The sequence below is a fragment of the Drosophila elegans genome, unplaced genomic scaffold, assembly GCF_018152505.1.
Source record: "Drosophila elegans isolate 14027-0461.03 unplaced genomic scaffold, ASM1815250v1 contig_476, whole genome shotgun sequence".
Lineage (NCBI taxonomy): Eukaryota > Metazoa > Arthropoda > Insecta > Diptera > Drosophilidae > Drosophila > Drosophila elegans.
Genome location: NW_024545863.1, coordinates 5,171,781 through 5,194,027, shown reverse-complemented (window position 1 = coordinate 5,194,027; position 22,247 = coordinate 5,171,781). Strand labels below are relative to the sequence as shown.

The 22,247-nt window shown below is 40.2% G+C and overlaps 1 protein-coding gene across 1 annotated transcript in view; it reads left to right on the top strand.

Annotated features, from left to right (window-relative positions):
* Window positions 1-22,247, top strand: part of LOC108140374 (serine-rich adhesin for platelets) — a 51,164-nt gene that overhangs the window by 27,861 nt on the left and 1,056 nt on the right. The window contains exons 3-4 of the mRNA XM_041709201.1: window positions 5,480-5,637; window positions 16,135-21,995. Coding sequence (XP_041565135.1) covers window positions 5,514-5,637; window positions 16,135-21,995 — 5,985 coding nt within the window. The 5' untranslated portion in view covers window positions 5,480-5,513. The remainder of the gene's footprint in view (window positions 1-5,479; window positions 5,638-16,134; window positions 21,996-22,247) is intronic.

The window sequence follows — 22,247 nt, the reverse complement described above, 5'->3', positions numbered from 1 at the left end:
CAGGGACAGTCACAGAGAAATCAAGAAGAAATGTAACCGAAAAATGCACAGAGAAAATGCTAAATGATTATTTAAAATGAGGCACATGATCTACGCGGGGGAGGAATATTATTTATAGAAGAAAGTGGGGATAACAGCTCTGGAAATTAGGTTGGCAAATACAATGTTTTTCCTCTGGTCAAAACTAAGATCAACAACTTGTAAGCCGCTTTCAACTCGACACCCACACCGAGATATAAAAAAAACAAAAGCCAGAAATCCGCTTTCACATTTCCCAGCCATTTATCATAAAATGCCAACACAATGCCTCCGATGTGCAGACAAAACCAAATTCGAAGATTATGTCTTTAAGTTGATAAACGAGATGTCACCGAAAGTATTTTGTGTTGTAGCCTTAACACCTCGACGAATCGCAAATTGGTTTATTGAAAATGGCCCAAAACCAGCCGACAACATCAAAGTTTGGCATCTAATTTGCGATTATTTTAGTTGGTAATTAGTCCAGGACGAAGGGAAAAATCAAAACAAGAAAAGCAGTGATAAATCTGATGATAATTTGATGAATTCAATGAGACTTTGATGTGCCAAAAATAATTGCATGCAAATTTATTTTAATGCATATTTACCCTCGTAATTGCTGCAAATTTACGTTTCATTTAATCGGCATTGTCGGAGGGTCCAAACCAGACAAAAGGAACAACACGATTTTTATTATTTTTTATTATATTTTACGGTGAATAAAGGAGGTCGACTTAAGAATTACCCTTTCAATTATATAAAATATTAGATTTAAGTCTCAAATTTTGAAATTGTGTGCTTATTACATTACAAATAAAACTATCTTTAATTTAAAATTTTACAAGCTATTAGCTAGATGAATATTATATTCCTTGTAAATTAATACATTTAAAGTAATTGGCAACTAACCTATATTTATTTCTGATTAACGTTTTTCGACATCATTATTTATTATTATCAGTTATGTAAATAATGTCACCATTTAATTGACATTCGTTATGAACTTTACTTTACTTAATATACCCTTTTTTCACTGCTGGGCAGTCAAATGGCGACCATGAAAAAGCGGCAAACAGATTATAACTCCCAACTGACATTTGGGGACTTTATTATTTGGCCATTGAAAAATGCGAGACTATCCGAGGGGTGGTGTTTTTTTTTCGCTGTTGGTTTTCGGAGGGGTTGGCGCAAGGGACCCAAGTGGATTTTAATTTTTCAAAGTTAAACAGCGTCGGCGACCCTTTTTTTATGCCCCAGTCGCTTGACTGGACACTGGAATTTGCGGATCGAGCTATGTTGTCCCGAATGACGCGGCTGGAGCTTTATTGTTTACCTTCGCGACTTTGCACTGATTGATCCCTTGGGTGTCTCAGCACGCCTCGATTTTGACGGGGTGCTGGGTGTAATTAATTTCGCTTTTTGATTTGCGATTTGTGCCTGGGCAAAAGCATCAAATTGTCACGTAATTATATTTGCGTTAATGATGTTTTCGGACCGGCGCGACGAGACGGCCAGCGGAAAAGTCAATTAATATTTTTGGTGAATGAACAACAATTTAGACCGTTGCGGTGCTGGACGACTTTAATTAAAATGCTTTTGGCCGCAATTTCAATGCATGGTGGGATTTTTAATGTTCATTGAAATCGTGACAACCGATTTTATTCTCCCTCCCTCTTTGTCTGTATTTCTCGCATTCTTTTTATCATTTGTATATGTACGTATTTTATTTTTGCGGGCACGCGACTTTAAAAACCTGCTACCAGTCATCGACGTAATGGCCAGAAAAATATTTGGCCATTAAATTATATGAGCCCTAAGTGGTTGTTAATCTCACTTTAATTTTATCAGACAAAACTTGATTTGGTTTTGTTCTGTTTCGTAAAACTGAGTGCTGTATTAAATGCAAATTATAAATGTCTGGCGTATTATGTCACAAATAAGATTTCCGATATCTCGACATTAAGATATTTTTTTTTCTGCCATGATTTACATTAAGGAGGATTCGTTGGCAGCTAAATCTGAAAATATAAGTCATACGTAAGAAGTTAGAAATTCCTTCGCTCTTCAATTAATCGATATTTTATTCTGACACAGATTTAAACAGCCAAACAAACATATCATATTATACCGTTTTAAAACTCGGGGTCTTGCAACTTTCGGAAGCCATTTATTTATAGAGTTCATAGGCATACTCATTTGAGAACGCCTTAAGCATTTCGAAGTTTGTAATTATCATAGCATGATAAGCTTATATCATAACAATTATAATAAAACTGTTTTTGATTTTAAATGAAAATTGCACAGACGCAAAAGTGCACAAGCTCAAATAACATAACAGAACTTTTTAATAGAGAACACAAGCACTCAAATATATTACGAATTTTCAATTTTAATGTTGTCCGACACTTGACCGTCATGTTTGATGGCTGATATTGTTGTTTAACACACTTTATATATGTATTCCTATATAGGTGTACACATGTGTAGAGAAAAGGGTATGAAAGCGGACGTGATGTACCCATTCGTCTGCTCACGTGCTGCATATTCATGTCGGGAACTTGACTTTACTTGGCTGGAGTTAAGTAGAAGTGTGTGTCACTGTACACAGAGAAAAATTCCAACAGAAATATATATTTTATATATATATTTTTTTTTATATAAGAGTAAATTAATTATTTACTTAAAATATCAAGGACACGATAAATTATTATTTTTGAAAGCAAAACGGTGACTATAAAAACGTTTTTTTAAGAAACGAGTCGAATAATATTGTTTTATTTTAATACCTACTATATTAAAACACAAATAAAAATTCAACTTAAAATGGATAAAAAGCTTTTACCGAAAATGTAAAGTAAAATAAAATTATGTTTTAAGATAATGAAAATCTTGATTTATTAGCTTTTTTCTCTGCACCCAGGTAGTGTGTGGCATCAGTATGAATTACTATTAATGACTTTTATATAAATCGAATTTCATTACATGACGACGTCAATTAAAAGCATGTAAAACTCAATCGGCAATGACGTTTTTTAAATGCAGCCAAGCCATCACCGAGAAGAATCGGAATCAGGGCCACAGGGGAAAATTGGGAGGTGGTCGTCAGAACATTGATGTTGGCTTAATGAGTCGGCAAATGGCTGATAAAAATGCACAATGAATATGAAAATCGCTGGCGCTGACACTCGTGACGTCGTGACGTGGCGCAAAGTTCTCGAAACTGACAGGAAACATTGATAAAAGTGCCAACTGACATTGCGTAATGATGGTGCGCCTTAATAGCCGGCTCATTAAACCAGGCGTGCATTAAAAATACAACAACAAGGAAAAAAACGATGAAAATGGAAAATCACAGTGCAGTAACGCAAAAAAAATAATATAACATACATCACGAACGAAACTTTTTTAATCAAACTTGCCGCGCCTGACATATTTTACATTTGGTAATATTAAAAATCTAATTAAAACTTAAACAGAACTCTGTGTTATGCACTAGCAGTGCAGCGGCATTTTCGCAGTAAAAATTCGTTTAAGCTAAAAGCCCATTAACAATTATGACTTTCCTTTGCCGCCCAAGTAGTTGAAACTTAAAAGGAGGAAAACGCGCTGTTAGTGACGCAGGCTCTGCCTTTTCTTTATCCCCTTTACCCCCTCGGCTTTGTCATAAGTAGTCGACAGTTTTTGTACGGCTGTCCGACTTCCCCGATTCAGAAACTACTATAGTACTATATATTTATATATATGTATATATATAGAGCAAAAGCTCCAGCAACATCGGTTCAACAGGGCTTTGGCTTTGGCTTTGCTTCATTTTCAGTTTTACTTTTCAAGTTTTAATTCTTTGAATCTTAATGACTTCTCGTAATAAGTTTTCATTTCTCATAATTTTTCGGGTTAATAGAATCTCCGCAGCTTTATGTGTATGGCTGCTGCCGCACTCCATGTAGACCAACTTTAAGTTCTATAACCGTGGGCACCGATTAAATTTCAATTAAATTTAGTCTTGCTTTGGTATAGTTTATTATGGCTTAAACTTCAACACAATCTCTTATATATACAAAATATTCTAAATTAAATAAATTACCATTTGAAATGAATTAAATAAGGCACATACATATAAAAGAATTCAGAACTTAAATCGAAAGAGTTAAAGACCATTTATGTTATTATTTTCTGAACACGGTAGTTTAATGCTCAATTTTAGAAGTCATTAGTAATTGGTTATTAATGTTAAATACAATTCTTAAGCACCGAGTGGAAGAAGTACACTTAAGCATCTCAAAACCACTGTGCCCAGCTCAATAAAAGTTTTTTGTTGCAAAAACTATAAGAAAATAGCAGAAAACTATAATTATGAAGTTGACACAAAGTCAGGCAGCAGTAATAGCGGCCGCTGCCAGTGAAAAAGCAGACGACAATAATGACTCGGACGAGTCAAGATGCGATGGAGGTTGTGGAACGGAGTGGGTCCTGCGACGGGGGAAACAGGACTATGTGGAGTCCTTGGCAGCTAAGAATTCTATCAAAGAGGAAGCACTATAAATGCATAAAAGTCGGACTGCATAAAGCGCAGCAGGACCGCAGCAGTTGACATTTATGAGGAACTGTCACTGCTGGCTTAAAGTAAACTTGGCCAACTCGAACTGGCTGCCCAAATGGGTGGCGTAGTGAGTGGGAATATGAGCAGTGGATGTGGACCACGTCTTGGAAGTGGAAGTCCTTGAACATTAAATACTTGGCTTCTGATTGCACCGCTCGGTGGTTGCGGCTAATCATAAATTCAAAAGCAACAAAAGTGCAGCAGTAGTAACAATTAACTTATTAAATGGCGAAGACAAAAGCCGAGAGGATGAGCGAATGGAAATTGTGGAAATGATAGCAAACGAGGCGTTCGGTGGGGTTCCAGAAAAAGAAATTAATGTGAAATAATAAAGGGGACTACAATATACCTTTCTGCTCACCAATTAATATTCTTGGGTCTGGATAAAAAGCTCGGGAATAAAGATATTTAAGTAATACAATAAAGCTATTGTGTATTCTGCAATATAAAAATACATTTCTTTTCTTGATTGTTCATTTAAAACTAAACAAAATAAGCATTATTAATATTTAATTTTTCTGTATTAAGTAACGAACAAACGTAAATAAAAGTTATTGTTTATCCAAATTTTTAAGTTCTGTATAAGTTTCCTGAGTAAATAACAAATTTGTTTTTATCCAAAGTTACTAGAGACTTTTGCTAATTAGCGAAATTGATTTGAATTTTATGGTGCGCAAAAATGTGCTGCCTGAAAAGTGGGACCATTGAAAACAGCACGGCACCAATTGTAATTGAAAGTAAATGTTTTGCATTAAATTTACTGACTCTAGCTAAGAAATAAAACTGTTTTGCAGTAGGACTGCGAGTTGCACGCAAATATCTCAACACTTCTATCCATTTCTTTCGCCACTCTCTTTTCAGCTATTGTGACATTTTTTTGGCAAAGCAAAACGCAATGGCGCCAAAGACGCCAAAGACCCCGCCATTTTCGCAGCTCGACAAAATGGCGACAAGGACATCCAGTTGGCTCTGCCGCCTGCTGCTATTCGGCTTTTGCATTGGCGCCGCCGCCGCTCGAGGTAAATATCCATAAACATTTATATAAATTCATTCCCAGCTCTGGTGCATAAAATTCGCCGGCATAGACGGCTTTTGTGGCTACAAAAAAATACACGCATTTTATATATATAAATTGTCGGAGAAATAAAAACAGCAACGGCACCTGCGGCCTTATGGTGTGCAAAAACTAATTATGTATCTGTCAAAATCGAACGAGCAAACAATGCTTTCCGCTGGTTTCAGCGTGTGCCCAATACCGCACATAAATATTATTAATTAATCTGATAGTTTCGCTTTAAAAACTGCATGAAATTCAATTAAATTTATTTTCTGGGCATCGGCACAAAATCATTTGCTTTTGTAGGCTTACAAAAAAAAATAGCGAATATTAAACCTATTGTTTCAGCAGTCACAACATTTTGAAGAAAATTACTTAAAAGCACAAAAGCACTGATGTATTTAGGGATATATATTTATTTTAATTTTTTATGTAAGGTTTATGAGAAGGTTTTGTTTCATAAATTGAATTTGAATATAATTTTTAAAAGCACATTAATTAGCCGTGGCTGCCTAATGAAATGCAACTTTTGTAGAGCAAAAAACTAAAAGACTTCAAAAGTCACAGGTACCAACTGGATTTGAACAATTTAAATACCAGTTATGCAAGCACATCGAGCTCAGATAAAATTTCTGACTTAACAACAAAATCCCCAATTCAACTGATACATACAAAGAGTGCACAAAAAAACTAACGCGATTAAATTTATCAAAATAGTGTTGCAGTTGACGTTTCAAAAAATACGATTGCATTTGCACGTGATACCCATGGTTGTTTTAAAAATCAAAACATGCCTGAACCGAGGAACAGGACGGTGGACCGCCAATCATGCGAATTTTATTGCAATATTGCGACAATTTTTATTAAAATTTTAGAATTTTCCATTTATTTAGCACTCGACCCAGCAGGCGGTCTCCTTCTGTAGAGTCGCCAGCATTTTGCTCTTTGATTTGCTGCAGCTGCGTGAAATTTGGCCAGCAGATATTGGCCAGTAACGAAACGGACACTGTACGTGATTTGATTTCGCTTTACATGCCGGACTCTTTCCGTTCAGTCAGCACAATATTGCCGCTGGCCATTCAAAGTATTCGCTAGTTTCGGATTTTCGAGTTTGAAGGATTCCCCGCTCTTTGTTGGCCATTTAAAGCGAATCGAAAGCGAATGTGAATCGAATGTGTGGCTAATAGAGTTCCAATTGAATCGGCCATTTCGTTAATATTTTTTTGCCCTTAAAAAAGTTTATTGGCCAGACAGGAAACGGTTTAGTATCTATCCACTTATAGGAAAAGAGTGAATGGGAAATGCATTGGCATATAAAACAGGCCAACGATAGAAGATGCTCTCAAAGAAAAAATTATTTATACAAAAGTATGTATACCCTAACTTGAGAGGCTTTTTATTTTTATAACTAAAGAATATTCCAAGTAATTTAAATGTAAACTTATAGTAAAAAAAACCCTACTTCTTTTCTGAGACAACTTTTATTTTTTTTTTTCCCCTCATTAAAAACTGCTTGAGTAAAAGTCTTGCAATGTTCGAAAAGGGTGTCTTAATTCTAGGGCAGTATCTCCAGATTGTTCAGTGGCTTCCTTGTCTGGTCGGCGGGTCTGTCAACACGCTGATAAGTTTTGCCGTTGCCGCCACACCCCAGTTGTCCTGCATCCTGTGACTGCTGTCCTGCTATCCTGCTATCCTGCTGTCCTGCGACTCCTGTTGACCCAGGCAAATGCTAATTTTATTATGACAAATGCGCAGTAGACTCAGGTAGAGAGTTCTCCTTTTTTCAACTTTCTGTTTCGCAATCATAAGTCTAGACAACACCCAGCTCCTTCCATCAACGAGAAGCCTCATTTATTACGAACGCTAATCTAACAACAATCTACAAAGTGCTTCGAGTCATTGGTTCGTTAGCTTGGCTTTATAAACGATGCTCCCGCACTTATCCCATAATCGGAGTCAAGCTACCGCCTTACCCACAACAGCTTCTAAATCACGCCCCACGATGGGGTCCCTAATTGAAAATGATCACCGGTTCGCAGCGGATTCGCCCCTCAATTACATAGTTGCTGGGCTTAACCTAAGTAGACGGTTTGTTAGTTTGTTGAACAACATAAACACGCCTCTGGTCAAGCAAATAGAAAAAAACCAAATTGCTGGGGAATGAAGATCTTGCAACCAGTTGCGGATATATGTATCTGTATCTATGTATTCGCGCCTGCGTGCTGCGGCTCCCACTTCTGGCTGCCTCTTCCCCCACCTAGCTTGTCAGCTCTAATCTAAATAAGCGATTTGTCTGTGCATAACTTTGGAGCGAGACCAAGAACCCAGCCACATGCCAAGAAGTGCACAGAGAAACAGTGGTTCGGAAATTTTAAAATGTTAACCAAAATGATTTACGGCTAGGTATGTTAAACTGCTGATCTTGAGCATAGACGTACAGTTGAGGTCGAAATAATACCAGTTTTTTAGCTATGGAAATTTCAATCAAAAATAGTTTTGAAGCAACTTTTAAATATTTGTTTATATTTTCGTAAAGCTAATGCTATAAAATACGTTTCGCAAATGTAAAAATTCACACTTATCAAAGGTATAAACGTTTTTAATATTTAAAAGAAATTGATCCGTAAAAAATGATTTTTCCACAACTATTATTTTGACTGCTGTTATTTATGTATTCCATTTCTAGAATGATACACCAAGGTTCAGAAATTCTTTAATAAGTATTTCTGTATTTTTTCCCACTGTATATGCAACTCCAATTGCAAGTCGTTTGTGCCGCAAGGAGTTAAATAATAATTTGTATAATTTATCCAAGGAATTATTTTTCTTGCGCAAAAGCCGGAATTTACCAGGCGATAGCTTCTTATGGCCAGTTGATTTATCGGACCGGGCGTGGAATTTGTTCTGGGCAAGGAGTTGGGCATAAATAATTAACACGTGCATATTTTGAATTGCACTTTGCGACTGCCGGTTGGCGTTTTTATGGCAAGCTGTTGACTCTTTGATTGTCCAGTTTGAAACCTAAGAAGCTGCGACTCTATTCTTTTCTTGAAAGCAGCGAATAAAAGCACTTCCGGAAAGTTGTTGAGTGTGGGTCTTTTGTTTTTCCCGAGAAGTTCACTGTCTGTCTTGGACACTCAAAAACGTTTAATTGTTTATTCATGGCATTGTTTGGCCAGCTAAATATATGTAAATGACCTCCTCAAAGGATATAAATATTTGATTGGGAAAAGTGTTGAATGACTGCTCTTCAAACTGAAATGGTTCTCTTTTTTTCTAGGTTTATTTGGTTGGAATTGCTTGGTTGCAAATTACGAAATAATGTTTATTTAACCAACTGATTGTCACACAAAATCCAGCGTAAAGTTCTATGCTTTAGTCTGTGTGCCCACTGTGGGGAATTTTATTATTATTGACAGAAAACTAATGCAATAGAAAAGTTTGGTGTGACATAACCATAACCAGGAGAAGAACAACTTCAATTGCCACAGCAAAGGGCAAGGATTTAGGGTCTCATCAAGGGGCTTCCGCTGTGGCGGCTGCTTTGATTGCCGCTCTCAAAGTTTTCCAGCTTACCACAGCTGACTGTGCCAACAAATTCAATTAATTGTCAGCAATTCATTTACCGAACAGTGTGTAACTTTGCCCAACTCCATTGTCGTGTATTTCTGTAATTGCTACAGCACAAACGTCTACGTCTTCTCGAACCTACATCATCACCTATTTCCCACATTTAATTGTGGCTTGTTTGCGGGTTGATTTTGAACAAGGTTAGACAGACTGAAGAGCCTTACTTCTGAGTTTACTATAAATAGTATATATATATATATATATATATATATATACTTGGGTATTTATTTATATCTTGGGTATTTAAATAACTAAATCTTACGTAATATTTAATGTAATTCATCTTTTGAACTGGGTGCAGTTTAGAACTTATAACGGAAGGCTTATGCTTATGTGTAAGAAAAGCTTTTAATTTTCTTTATTATTTTAATCGACAATCGAGGGAGTGCACAAGAAAATTCAATTCCAGGAAAGGATAACTGACTTCTCTGCAAACGATTTCCTTTAAAGCATGCTGCTCTACTTGTACTCGCACATGTTGTAATTGTTATTATTCTGCTGGTATTGCAGCAGCTTAATTGAAAATATTGTGTGTGTCTGGCTGTGTGGTTTCTTTTGTTTGAATGTGTTTAGCTACAGCCTGCGGCCTCCTTGTGCGCCACTCCCTAAATGAAATTAATTGAGGACCCCGGGGCCAAGTGAACACACTCCCTCAATTGGTAACTAAAGTTACGCCATACATATGTAACTTTTTATACGCCCAATATCCGGGAGCTATTGTTGCAGTGTGGCGGAGTCTTCACCAATCTGGGGGCATCAAAGGGGTACAGGCAGGAATGGATGCTAATAATGAAAGGGTGTCGACCGACTCCAATACATGAACACAATAGCTGGAAAGTTGATCAATTGTTCGGGGCTGGACTTTCTTTGGCATATGTTGGGCATCTTTAAGGCGAATGTATGTATGGAACATTATGTTTAAGCTAGCTGACCGAGAACATTTTCGCAATTTATTATCAATTAAAGTAGGACTATATTACACAAAGGAAGGGAGTGTTTAATAGTAGATTATTTAAATTTAGTTTTAGTTTAATTAGATTTGTGTTTACATTAACCAAAAAATAATAAAATATTTTTATGTATAACCCGGTCGAAAACATATTTTATCCTTATTAAAGTCACGAAAATTGAAGAATTGACATCAAATTTGATGGCAAATTTATTCGCTATAGCTTAGGAAAGAAAGAGGAAGCATGTGGGGATGAAGTCGGAGCACGAAGCTCTCCTAATGACATTAGCTTTCACGCAATGTGATTAACTGTCTGAGTAAATTGAGCAGCAAACAAAACATCAAGCTGCCTGGCACACAATTCATTACACGACCACCTCACCACCAGAGCACCAACGTATATATATATATATAAACATATATCTTTGGGCCAGGTTTGGTGCACAAAATACCTGCTAACACGCCATAATCCTACGGCAAGAACATAACATAAGTCGTGCAGAAAAACTCCAATGATAATAATGCAGCCCCAAGGAGGTCAGCGGCGCCAAATGAAGTAACTTGGCCAAGTGACTGGTAGCTGGTATCTGGTAACTGGTAACTGGCCCAAAGGACTGGATAACCGGACACCAAGTTAAGTCCTGGCTAAGACGAGCACGTTCCAGTTTCGAGGAAGCCATGGGCTGACCTTCACCTTAACGGCTTTGGACCAACCTCCACCCACCACCCACCACCCACCACCCACTACACCGGCCACTCGCTGTAAAAGCCTTTGCCGCTGCCTTCATCATAATTTCAGTTAGCAGCAGCAAAATGGGCAACATTGTCTTTGCGCGTGTCCTTTTATGAGGCATTGTGACTTTGTAGTTGTATTGGTAGTTGTGTGCGTGTGTCTTTATGCAATTAAATTAAATATTAAACTTAATTACACCGGGAAACTAACACGCCAAGGCAGCAGTGCCCGTAAGGAGCTCCTCGAAGGAGCTCCTTCGGCCTGTCAAATATGCCCAGCACCAGGCCTCAATAATGCAGCCAGGAATGTAAGGAATAATGAAAGTCAATTGTCAGTCAGGCCATCGCTAGATTTTGTCCTGCGTCTTGAGTCCTTTTCTTAGGGCTAGAAGACAATGCTCTTATCGTTGCTGCACTGAAAATATTATTGTGATATTAAATTAAAATACTAAAATGTCTTATATTAAAAATTAAAGAGTGGTTGATAATTCCGAGCATTGAAACTTACAGAAAAATTTTAATAAGCTTATTATTAGTTTCTTATATCCCAGTCAAGAGAAAATATAAACAAAACATTTTAGAAAATTTAGTTAAAAAAAAAGAATATAAATGTTGTTTATGCCAATATTAAAAAAGGGACTATAAAAGATCATAAGAAATATTCAAACTCCACTTAATTCAATGTTTTATTCAAGTTTTAGTTTTATTCAAGACACTTAAGTAGGACTTGTCTCAGTGTACCTTAGATGCCATCGCCTGAAACCGTAATGACAATGTTGCTTTCATTTCGTGCTCCTGTTGCCTGCTAATTGAATTTAATGTAGTTTAATTGAGACGAACGTGATTGTAACTAAAAGCGCTTTATGCTTAATTTACCGGCAGGATGGCAGGTCCTGGGACCCAGTTACCCCATCCAACGACCCCTTACGAAGCAAGCGGATGCCTCTAAATAGTTCAAATTCAAATTAATTGCTCATAGTGTAAGGCAATTCCCAGTGAGCTGGTTTTTAGCGCGAGGTTGGGGTGCCGAAGGCATTTAAATATTTAACATTTCCCTGCCAGCTGTCGGCAGCTTTTCCGACAAGTTTATCCAGCGTTGCCGCATCGCCATGAATAATGCATAGTGGCGATTGTGTCACACGCAGCGTATGAGTAATGACTGGAACTGCCGGCCAAAGCGAAATTTCTAAGGAACAATCGATGCCCTCAAGGACGTTTGCCAATATTAAAATCTGTTCGAGCGCAGCGCAGCGCGAAATTCAAATGCATCTGGCGCATCGCATTCAAAATCGGTGTAGGAATAGAAAAAAATTCAAAGGAGACTCCAAAATGAAGTCCGACAGATGCCAGAATTAGCGAGAAGTTCACTCATTTTTATTTTTCTGTTTCATTTTCATCCGCTGTCAAAAAGCAGCAGCTCAGGATCAGGAAAGTAAGGAGTATTAAACAGAGAGAAAAAATTTGAGGGTAAAATAAGAGTCATTAAATCATAAATTAATATTAACTTTGACTTTGTTCTAGGTTAAAAATATATATGCAAAGCCTACCTCCATTCATCTAACAAAATAATATTGAAGTTTAAACCAATTACGTTTCTTTTTCAAGAATGATTTTGTATTTGTTTTGGAAGATCTATGATGTTACAGATTAAACTTTTTCTTCTATACCCTTATATTCAAGTATTTGTTCTCGACTAGTATTTTTGCAGTGCAAAAAGTGGAGCAGTAGAAACAGCTGCCATCTTAGAGAGAAAATGGCTAAAAACTGTCAAGCTGCATAATAAATTGAATTTCCTGTAGTTGGTCATTTGCCACCATGAAATTTGAGCGGGGCCGGCGGAACAGAATGAAATGGGCGTGGCATAAACATGCACTTCAAACGAAAATACGGTTCTCCACTATCCGGATTCCGGACTATCCGGCCAACACGTACGTAACATGAAGACACAGGCGCAAAATGCCACCAGAGGCAAATGAAATTACCGAGTTGCCAGCCCGGCGATGGGCGAAAGCTCAAAAATCCAAATATCATATTTACAACTTTCAACTATAAGGTCCTCGGGGAGTTTTTTCATGGGAATAGTGATAGAGGCAGATGGAGAAAAAAAGACCCGGAGTTAAGGATATTAAAGAATGAGACAAGCGACTAATGTCAAGCTGGTAACTGGCATTTGAATTTCACTTGTTTCATTGCACTCTCTGAGCCATGTAATAGAATCACGTCACCAGAAGCATGATAAGGATTGAAGTTTGGATAGAAAAACTATTATATAATTGTCTTACTTGCTATTCTCGGAAATACAAAAAAAAATATTAATATAAATCCCAGTAAATGGCAATCTGAAGAACAAGTTACCATTTTTGTAGCATTTTTAAATTTTAAATTTTAAATTACGAACTCAAAATCAGAAAATGTATAGTACTTAATTTCAGAATAATAATAATAATAATAATAACTATTGTTTTTGTATTTTATTTATACCCAAAAGTATTTAAATTTCCACCAACTCCCCTTTTTCGGCACCCTCAATTCACTATCTGTGCAAGTTAAATTACAAAACGCCTGCGGTAGCAGTATCAAAAAAAGGCAACAAAATCAGGCACAGAATATAATGGCGAAACTTTTAATGACTAATTAAGGGACATTTGCTCTGACTGCTTGTAACAAAATAGCCCATCAAACACACACCAAAAACAGCCTCAAGCGACATTGAAACGCTTATAAGCGTTCCCAGTTGACATTTTGTAAAACCTCCAAAACAAACAACTATAGGGACAGAAAAAGATATAAAAGTTGTCCATTTGTGAAGATTTCTATTTATTAAATGCAAATGTAAATAATAGACATTGCTGTTCAACGAAGCAAACTCAATGACAGCCAGCTGTGGACTGGGCCACAAAAAATTAAACCGCACAAGCCAGCCGCTCAATAAATATTTAATTATCAAGGAAAAATAGAGCGAAAAATGGAAATCACAATTTGTCACTTTCGCCAGCTGGCTGGGCCATGAAAATGATGCCTTATAAAAACATGGGAAAGGGGGAAATTGCACATGGTGTACCTGTACTTATGCATGCTTTTATAACTAAATTTTCGTAAACCGTAACGTGCCTAAATGTTGAAAATTGAAATTTTAATGCAATGAACTGGTGGTGTTGGGGCATGGGCATTGCTGGCTGCTGCGTGGTGGCTGTGGGTGGCAGTGGCAATGGCATATCCGAAACTATTTGCGGCCATGCTCTGCGGTCAGATTGTGGCTAACCATGTTACGCCTGCTCCCGGTTGGCAAATGCCAGCGAATATATATACATATTTATGGAGGGAGGAGGGGATAGCAACGCATAAGTTTGCGGTCGCATTGCCGCGCTCTCCTTTCGTTTCATTTTGCATAAGTTCTAAAGTACACATCATATATAATTAAAATCGTAAAACGGTCAATTTTCCCTCAACTCTAGAGGACGGAGGCAAGGATCCTTGCCATCCTTCCGACTGCTCCGACTGGTACACATCCCCATCCTTTTGCCGCCATTTGTGTAATGGGTTTAGCATTTTTGGGCTTTCGTGTACAAATTGAAACTTTATGTTTGTTTGCCAACGAGCAGCGGTCCAAGCCGTGTGCTGTGAGGCGTTCTACTAAATTAGTTTACATTTAAAATTTAAGCGTTTTACCATTGATGCAGATGGGCGTGTAAATACACGGGGTCGTAAAGAATTCAAGTGGCATTTTGTTATTTGTTATTAATACAATAATTTTTTACAGACTCATATTAAGTTATGACTCTTTAACATTGTATTCATTTCTACATGAAATTTGTTGAAGGTAAGTTTTTTAGGACTTTTAAGCCGATTTATTTCAGTCATAGGAAAACTTAACGGAAATAGCATTACTTACCTATAATTGGTAGTTTTAAATTAAATTTCATACAAACATATTCACACATTTCGCCTTCCTTACACTGAAAGTTTCCATCAATCTGACACAATTTTCCACTAATAAATATTCTCGTCTGTTCGTCCTAACCACAGTTGGTATAATTAAATTTTATGGCCATTAAATTTGGCAATTTTCATAAGAATTATGTATTTGGCCTCCGGCCATTTTAACCATAAACCATTGGCCAAAGCTTACATGCTCCAAAAATAACAACAGAAGGGCGAGGAGAAAAAACGAAATCAAATATATTAGACAGTGACTGATGTAAATTTATGCCTAGACCCGGTCTAATTTTTAGCCGCGCATTTACAATGTTCACAGCCTGTTGGCCCCCTTTATTACCAAGACTTGGTATAGGACAGACAAGAAATGTAAGGGCGGATAAAAAACATACCGAAAAAAAGCACATACTCACAATTCATTTTCGAAATGAATTTGTTCCGCTGTAACGGGCATAAATGCATTTAAATTTATTAGAAGGCAGAGTCTGCTACCAACAAACAACAAGAAAAACAGCAACAAATTGAAAAAGAGGACTCTCGCACATTGAATGACAATAAATTATCAATTTTATTTTGACAGCGCGAAAAATCCCGAAATGAAAAACGAAAGATGAGCGCGTAAAATGTCAAACCAAATTGAGCAAAATATATGTGGATAGATGTGTTTGATATCCATGTACTACATATATGTAATATATGCATTCGAGAGAATTTGTGACAGAAAGTTTCAGTTCAATGGTTTGTTCCAGAGGGCGATTTCAAATTGCCTGGCCATATATACTCAAAAAATAATGCTAATTTGTAGATTGATTCTCTTCAGCACAAAAACAAGTTAAGGAAACGCATTTTTTATTTAAGTAAATATTTTATTGAAAGATAATGCAGTTTTATTGAATTTATTTGACCTATGCTGTCACCAATGAGACAAAAACAAAAAGATTTATTCTGATTGTTTTGCATTTTGATTTAAACATCATTTTTTCCTTTGATTCAATGTTTATCGAACTTCTCTTTTGAGTTCATTAAGCCAGTTTTAAATTAAGTTAGTTTGTTATCTTATTTCACTTATATATAAATTAAGACCGTACAAAGTTGTTAATGGTTTTCTAAGCTTTGAATAGTGAGAAAGTAGTATACTACATTTATAATCGCATTAATTGAGTTGGTACAAACATCAAAAGCTAATGGCCTCTTCCCTTGCTTTTATTGCAGACATCCCATCGCCAATGGCCCAGACAGAGATGGCCTTCTACTGTCCCGGAGAGGGTCTGTTTGCGGACGACTACGATTGCCGGATTTATTACCGCTGCGAGCGGCGGACGGGCCAATACATTCGACCCTATCTTTTGGCCTGTCCAGAAGATGCAGTCTTCTCGCGTTCGCTGCGAATGTGCCTGCCACCAGCGATGGCTGGAAGGGATGAGTGCGTGGACCAGGTGAACGAGGTGGACGGCGGCAGCGTGGAGAAGTGGGAGCAGAACGACTACGGCCAGGACGGCCATAATGCGATGCTTAACCTGGCCGTCACACCTGCGGCCAATGAGCTGCGAACCTATACGTCAACCCATCGGCTGCCCACAAATTATGGCCTGACAGGTCTCAGCGGTGTCTCTGTCATATCCTTTTCCAGCTCATCGTCCCTGCGAGCTATTGGCTCAGAGGAGGAGGACGGCGGTGCGGCAGCAATATGTCGGGATGATGGCTTCATGAGCGATCCCAGCGACTGCACCGTGTTTTATCGCTGCATCTCGAATGGTCGGGGCTACAACAGAATCGGCTTCCGCTGCTCCGATGGCACTGCGTGGGACGAGTCCCTGCAGTCCTGCAACCACATGTTTGACGTACGTGCCAACGGTGGCTGCCGCAATCAGGCGGAACCACAGAACGATGGCTATTACGCCGGCCAAACGTCAACACAGTCGTCGCAGTCCAGCCACCAGAACTCCACCTCAAGCAGCCAGCAGAGCTCGTCCACTAGTTCGTCTCATTCCTCTCAAAGCTCCAGTTCTTCATCCAGTTCGACATCTAGCTCGAGCTCGAGTCAGGAGTCCTCCACATCCAGCAGCAATCATCAGTCGAGCTCTACGTCTAGCAACAATCAGGAATCCAGCTCCGGCTCTAGCAACAATCAGGAATCCAGCACGAGCTCCAGCAGCAATCAAGGCTCAAGCTCCCAAAATTCCGGCAGCAACCAATCCTCAAGCAGTAACCAGAACCAAAACTCTGGCAGCACTCAAAGCTCTGAAAGTAACCAATCCTCAAACCATAACCAAAACTCCAGCAACAACCAGAACCAAAGCTCTCAAAATTCTGGCAGCAACCAAAGCTCAAGCAGCAACCAAAGTTCTGGAAGCAATCAAAGTTCTAGCAGCAACCAATCCTCAAACAACAATCAAAACTCCGGAAACATTCAGAGCTCTGGCAGCAATCAATCATCCAACAACAATCAGAGTTCTAATAGCAACCAATCCTCTAGCTCCAACAGCAATCAGAGCTCCTCGGGCAATCAAACTGCCAGTGGATCCAATAAACCTGCACCCACTGAATGCGAAGATGAGAACACTTATATCCCCGACAAAGAAGACTGTGCCAAATTCTACAGATGTCGCAAAGATAAGGATGGAAAATTGGAACAAGTGCCATTTACCTGTGGTCCCGGCACTGTATGGAACCAGGAAGATAAGGTCTGCGATCTACCCAATGAGGACCAAAAGAAGAAGTGCAACATTCAATCGAGTTCAACCAGTGGTAGCAACAACTCTGGTAGCAACAACTCTGGTGGCAGCGGCAGCTCCTCCAATCAAGGCTCATCTAGCAATCAATCCTCAAGCAACCAAAACTCGTCTAGCAATCAATCCTCTAGTAATCAGGGTTCGTCCAGCAATCAAGGCTCCGCCAACAACCAAGGCTCCTCCAGCAATCAAGGCTCATCAAACAATCAGACATCAAGCAACCAAGGCTCATCGAGTAATCAATCATCCAATCAAGGCAGCAGTCATGGCTCATCGAACAATCAGTCCTCCAATCAAATCTCATCATCGTCTTCCACATCCAACAACCAAAGCTCATCCTCCAATAATAATTCATCTAGCACTCAAGCAACAACTCCCAAGCCTTCCAATCCCGATGGTGAATGTAAGGATACTGAAACATATTTGGCAGATAAAAAAGACTGTGCCCGATTCTATCGTTGTGTAGAGAACGGTAGCGGTGGCTTCAATACTGTTTCCTTCGATTGCTCTCCGGGAACGGTCTGGGATCCCGATACTAGGGGCTGCAACCATCCTACGGATGTGCAAAAGATACAGTGCAGAGCAATGGCCAGTGGCGGTGGTAGCTCATCCAACCAGGGATCTTCTTCCAACCAAGGATCTTCCTCCAATCAAGGTTCTTCCTCCAACCAGGGATCTTCATCAAACCAGGGATCATCATCCAATCAAGGTTCCTCCTCCAATGAAGGGTCATCTTCCAATCAAGGATCTTCATCAAACCAAGGATCCTCATCTAATCAAGGGTCTGCTTCCAACCAGGGATCTTCTTCCAACCAGGGATCATCATCCAATCAGGGATCTTCATCCAACCAGGAATCATCCTCCAATCAAGGATCTTCCTCAAACCAGGGTTCCTCTGCCAACCAAGGCTCCTCTTCCAGTCAAGGCTCCTCTTCCAATCAGGGATCTTCTTCCAACCAGGGATCATCTTCCAATCAGGGATCTTCCTCCAACCAAGGATCTTCTTCCAGCCAGTCCTCCTCTAATCAAACGACGTCCTCTCAGCAATCATCTTCTTCTAACCAAACTTCGTCCTCAAGTACTGAAGAATCCTCATCCTCTACCACGCAGAAACCCTTTAGGCCCGCTGAGAAGTGCGAGAGTGAGGAAACTTTCCTGGATGACAAAGAGAATTGCTCCAAGTTCTACCGCTGCGTGGACAACGGTAAGGGTGGATTTAATAAAGTCTCCTTCACCTGTCCTCCCAACACTCTGTGGGATCCTGAGGCCAACAGCTGCAACCATCCCGATCAGATTCAGACCAACCCGCTGAAGTGCAAAAAAGTGGTCAATCAAGGCGGATCCTCGTCTAGCAGCAGCAGTTCTTCTTCGAATAGTACATCAAACAACAGTGGATCTTCCTCGAACAGTGGTTCATCCTCTAACAGTGGCTCCTCCTCAAACACTGGATCATCAAACAACAGTGGATCTTCTTCGAACAGTGGCTCCTCCTCAAACACAGGATCTTCAAATAACAGTGGATCTTCTTCAAACAGTGGTTCATCTTCAAATAGCGGCTCCTCCTCAAATACTGGATCATCTTCCAACAGTGGCTCATCTAATCAAGGCTCCTCGTCCAATAGCGGCTCTTCATCTGGTGCCAATACATCCGGAAGTGGATCTACTTCTTCATCTTCATCATCATCTTCATCCTCTTCAAGCAACAACAATAATCAGGGTTCGTCCTCATCATCCTCTAGTTCATCCTCATCCAGCAGCAGCTCAACCACATCGAAACCAAATCCTTCTGAAACCTGCAAGGTCAATGGCCAATTTGTTGGCGATCGTAAGGAGTGTAACAAGTTCTATCGCTGCGTGGATAATGACAGAGGCGGATTTAACATGGTGGCCTTCAACTGCGGCCCTGGCACAGTTTGGGACGCCCAACTTCAGGCCTGCAACCATGCTTGGGCTGTAAAGGAATGCGGTGGCATTGCTCCTACTCCAACCTCTCCTCCCCCTACCACATCACGACCATTAACCACTACCACACCCAGACCTTCAGGCCCATCCTCCACATCCAGGCCATCAAGCCCATCCTCCACATCTAGGCCATCAGACCAATCCTCCACATCCAGACCTTCAGGTCCGACCTCCACATCCACTCCTTCCAGTTCGTCTACCACCAGACCAACTACTTCCTCCCCAACTTCATCACCTCCTACCCAGTCACCCAATACTGATGGAAAATGTGCCTCAGAGGGCTTTATGGCCGATCCCAACAATTGCTCCAAGTTCTATCGCTGTGTTAGGAACAACAAGGGTGGCTTCACTCAAATTCCATTCCAATGTGGTGCTGGTACTGTTTGGGATCAGGATCTACAGACCTGTAACCACAATTTCAACAACTGCAACACTGGCACTGAAGCACCCACACCGAAACCTCCCTGTGAACCGACAACCAATGGAACTTCGGCCACAGAGCTACCTACAACCACACCAACGCCATCAAGCACTACGACTTCTTTACCACCAACAACAACAACAACTCGTTTGCCTTCCACGACAACAACACGTTTACCACCCACCAACACCACAGGAATACCACCCACAACCACTACAGAGATACCAATCAGTACCACAACTTCTGTACCACCCAGTACAACAACAATAAGTTCGGAATCTGAGATCACAACGTTAACGCCTCCCATAACAACAACGAATCAGCCATCTACAACCACTATGAAACCTCTACCAGCTGGCACTGAATGCACCGGTGAGGGTTACATGGCCGATCCTGAAGACTGTAGAAAGTACTACCGATGCATCAGCGCTGGAGCCTCCTACAGAAAGTACAACTTCACGTGTCCAAAGGGTACAGGATGGAATGAAGATGTCCAGACCTGTGACTACATGGAGAACATACCAAGGTGCTCGAAGTTACCGTCGACCACAAACTATCCAGAGACTACAACACCAAATGAAGAGTCTAAAGAACCTGGAAGTACTACCCCACAGCCATCGGATGAGCCCACAACGGTGACAAAACCCATCACAAAACCTACCGAAGAGCCAACAACGGATAAACCGCAAAAACCCACTACGACCGAATATCCCGGAAAGCCAACTTCAACTGAAGAACCTACAACAGAAAGTCCCCAAAAACCCCCAACAACCGAACAACCCGGGAAACCTACCACCCAGCAAACCACTACCACAGATATTCCCGGCTATGAGCCAACAACAACAACTGTTGTGGTAGAAACTACAACCGCTACTCCAGGTTATAAACCCACTACCACCGCTGAGCCCGTAACAGAACCCATTACAAGCACGATACAACCCAGTACAACAACCACTGTTGGAGAAACCACGACCCATGTTCAACAATCCACTACCACACCGGAACCCACATCAACAACCCCGGAAATGCCAGAGGGTCAGACTACCACAATTCAGCCTGAGCCCCAGCCGAACTATAACTGCACCGCCGAAGGATTCTTCCCCGATCCCGAGGATTGCATGCGCTACTATCGCTGTGTGGATGCGGCAAAGAATGGAAAGTACCAGGTCTATGCTTTTAAGTGCGGTAAGGGAACTGTTTGGGACACATCCACCGAAACTTGCAATCATGCCGATCAGGTGTCGGGCAATTGTTCATCTGGACAGACGACTTCATCGCCAGGAACTACGGAAAATACAACCGGTTCTAGTACCCCTGAGACAACAACCTCGAAAGTCCCCGAAACCACTGCCACAGAAACGACTACCACAGGAGCTCCAGAAACCACTACCACAGAAGCTCCAGAAACCACTACCACAGCAGCTCCAGAAATCACTACTACAGCAGCTCCTGAAACCACTACCACAGGAGCCCCTACAACCACTTCCACAGGAACCCCCGAAACGACTTCTTCCGGAAGCACTGAAACCACTAGCCCTGAAACAACTACAACTGAAACCCCTGACACCACCACCACAACAGCCAAGCCAGAGACCACAACCACAAGTGGGGGAGAAACCACAACCAATAAGCCAACGACTGAGACCCCAACCTCTACAGAAAGCCCTACTCCCGGCTCCAATATCACCGCACCTTGTCCGTCAACCGGTCCCGGACAGAATGTGTACGTCTGTCCCACCGGATTCCGCCAGCATCCGGAGAAGTGTGGCATGTTCTACCAGTGCAGCGAGAGTGCGGATAGCAACGATCTAAACATCGTGGTATTCCAATGCCCCAATGGTACTGTCTACCATGACAAGACCTGCAGCTGTGGCAAGCCCCAGGCGGGTGACAAATGCTCCAAGGATATGAAGAGGACCACCAATTTGTTCGAACAGGAATCAAAACTTCAGAACGTGGTAAGTTTTAATAAACCTATAGCTCTATAAGCCTGGAACACTATAGTCTATATAAAAATAATTTTAATTAAGGTGCTTTATAGAGTTACTCATAAGAAATGGATGCTCTCTGTTTCTTGGATGCTCTCTAATATCAAATTTAAATCCTTAAAAAACTTTTTTTTTTAATTGTTGACTTTATTTTATAATGCTGGTCTGACTTGACTTGTTTTTTAGACATGAGCTAGAAATGACAATCAAATTTTAAATTGT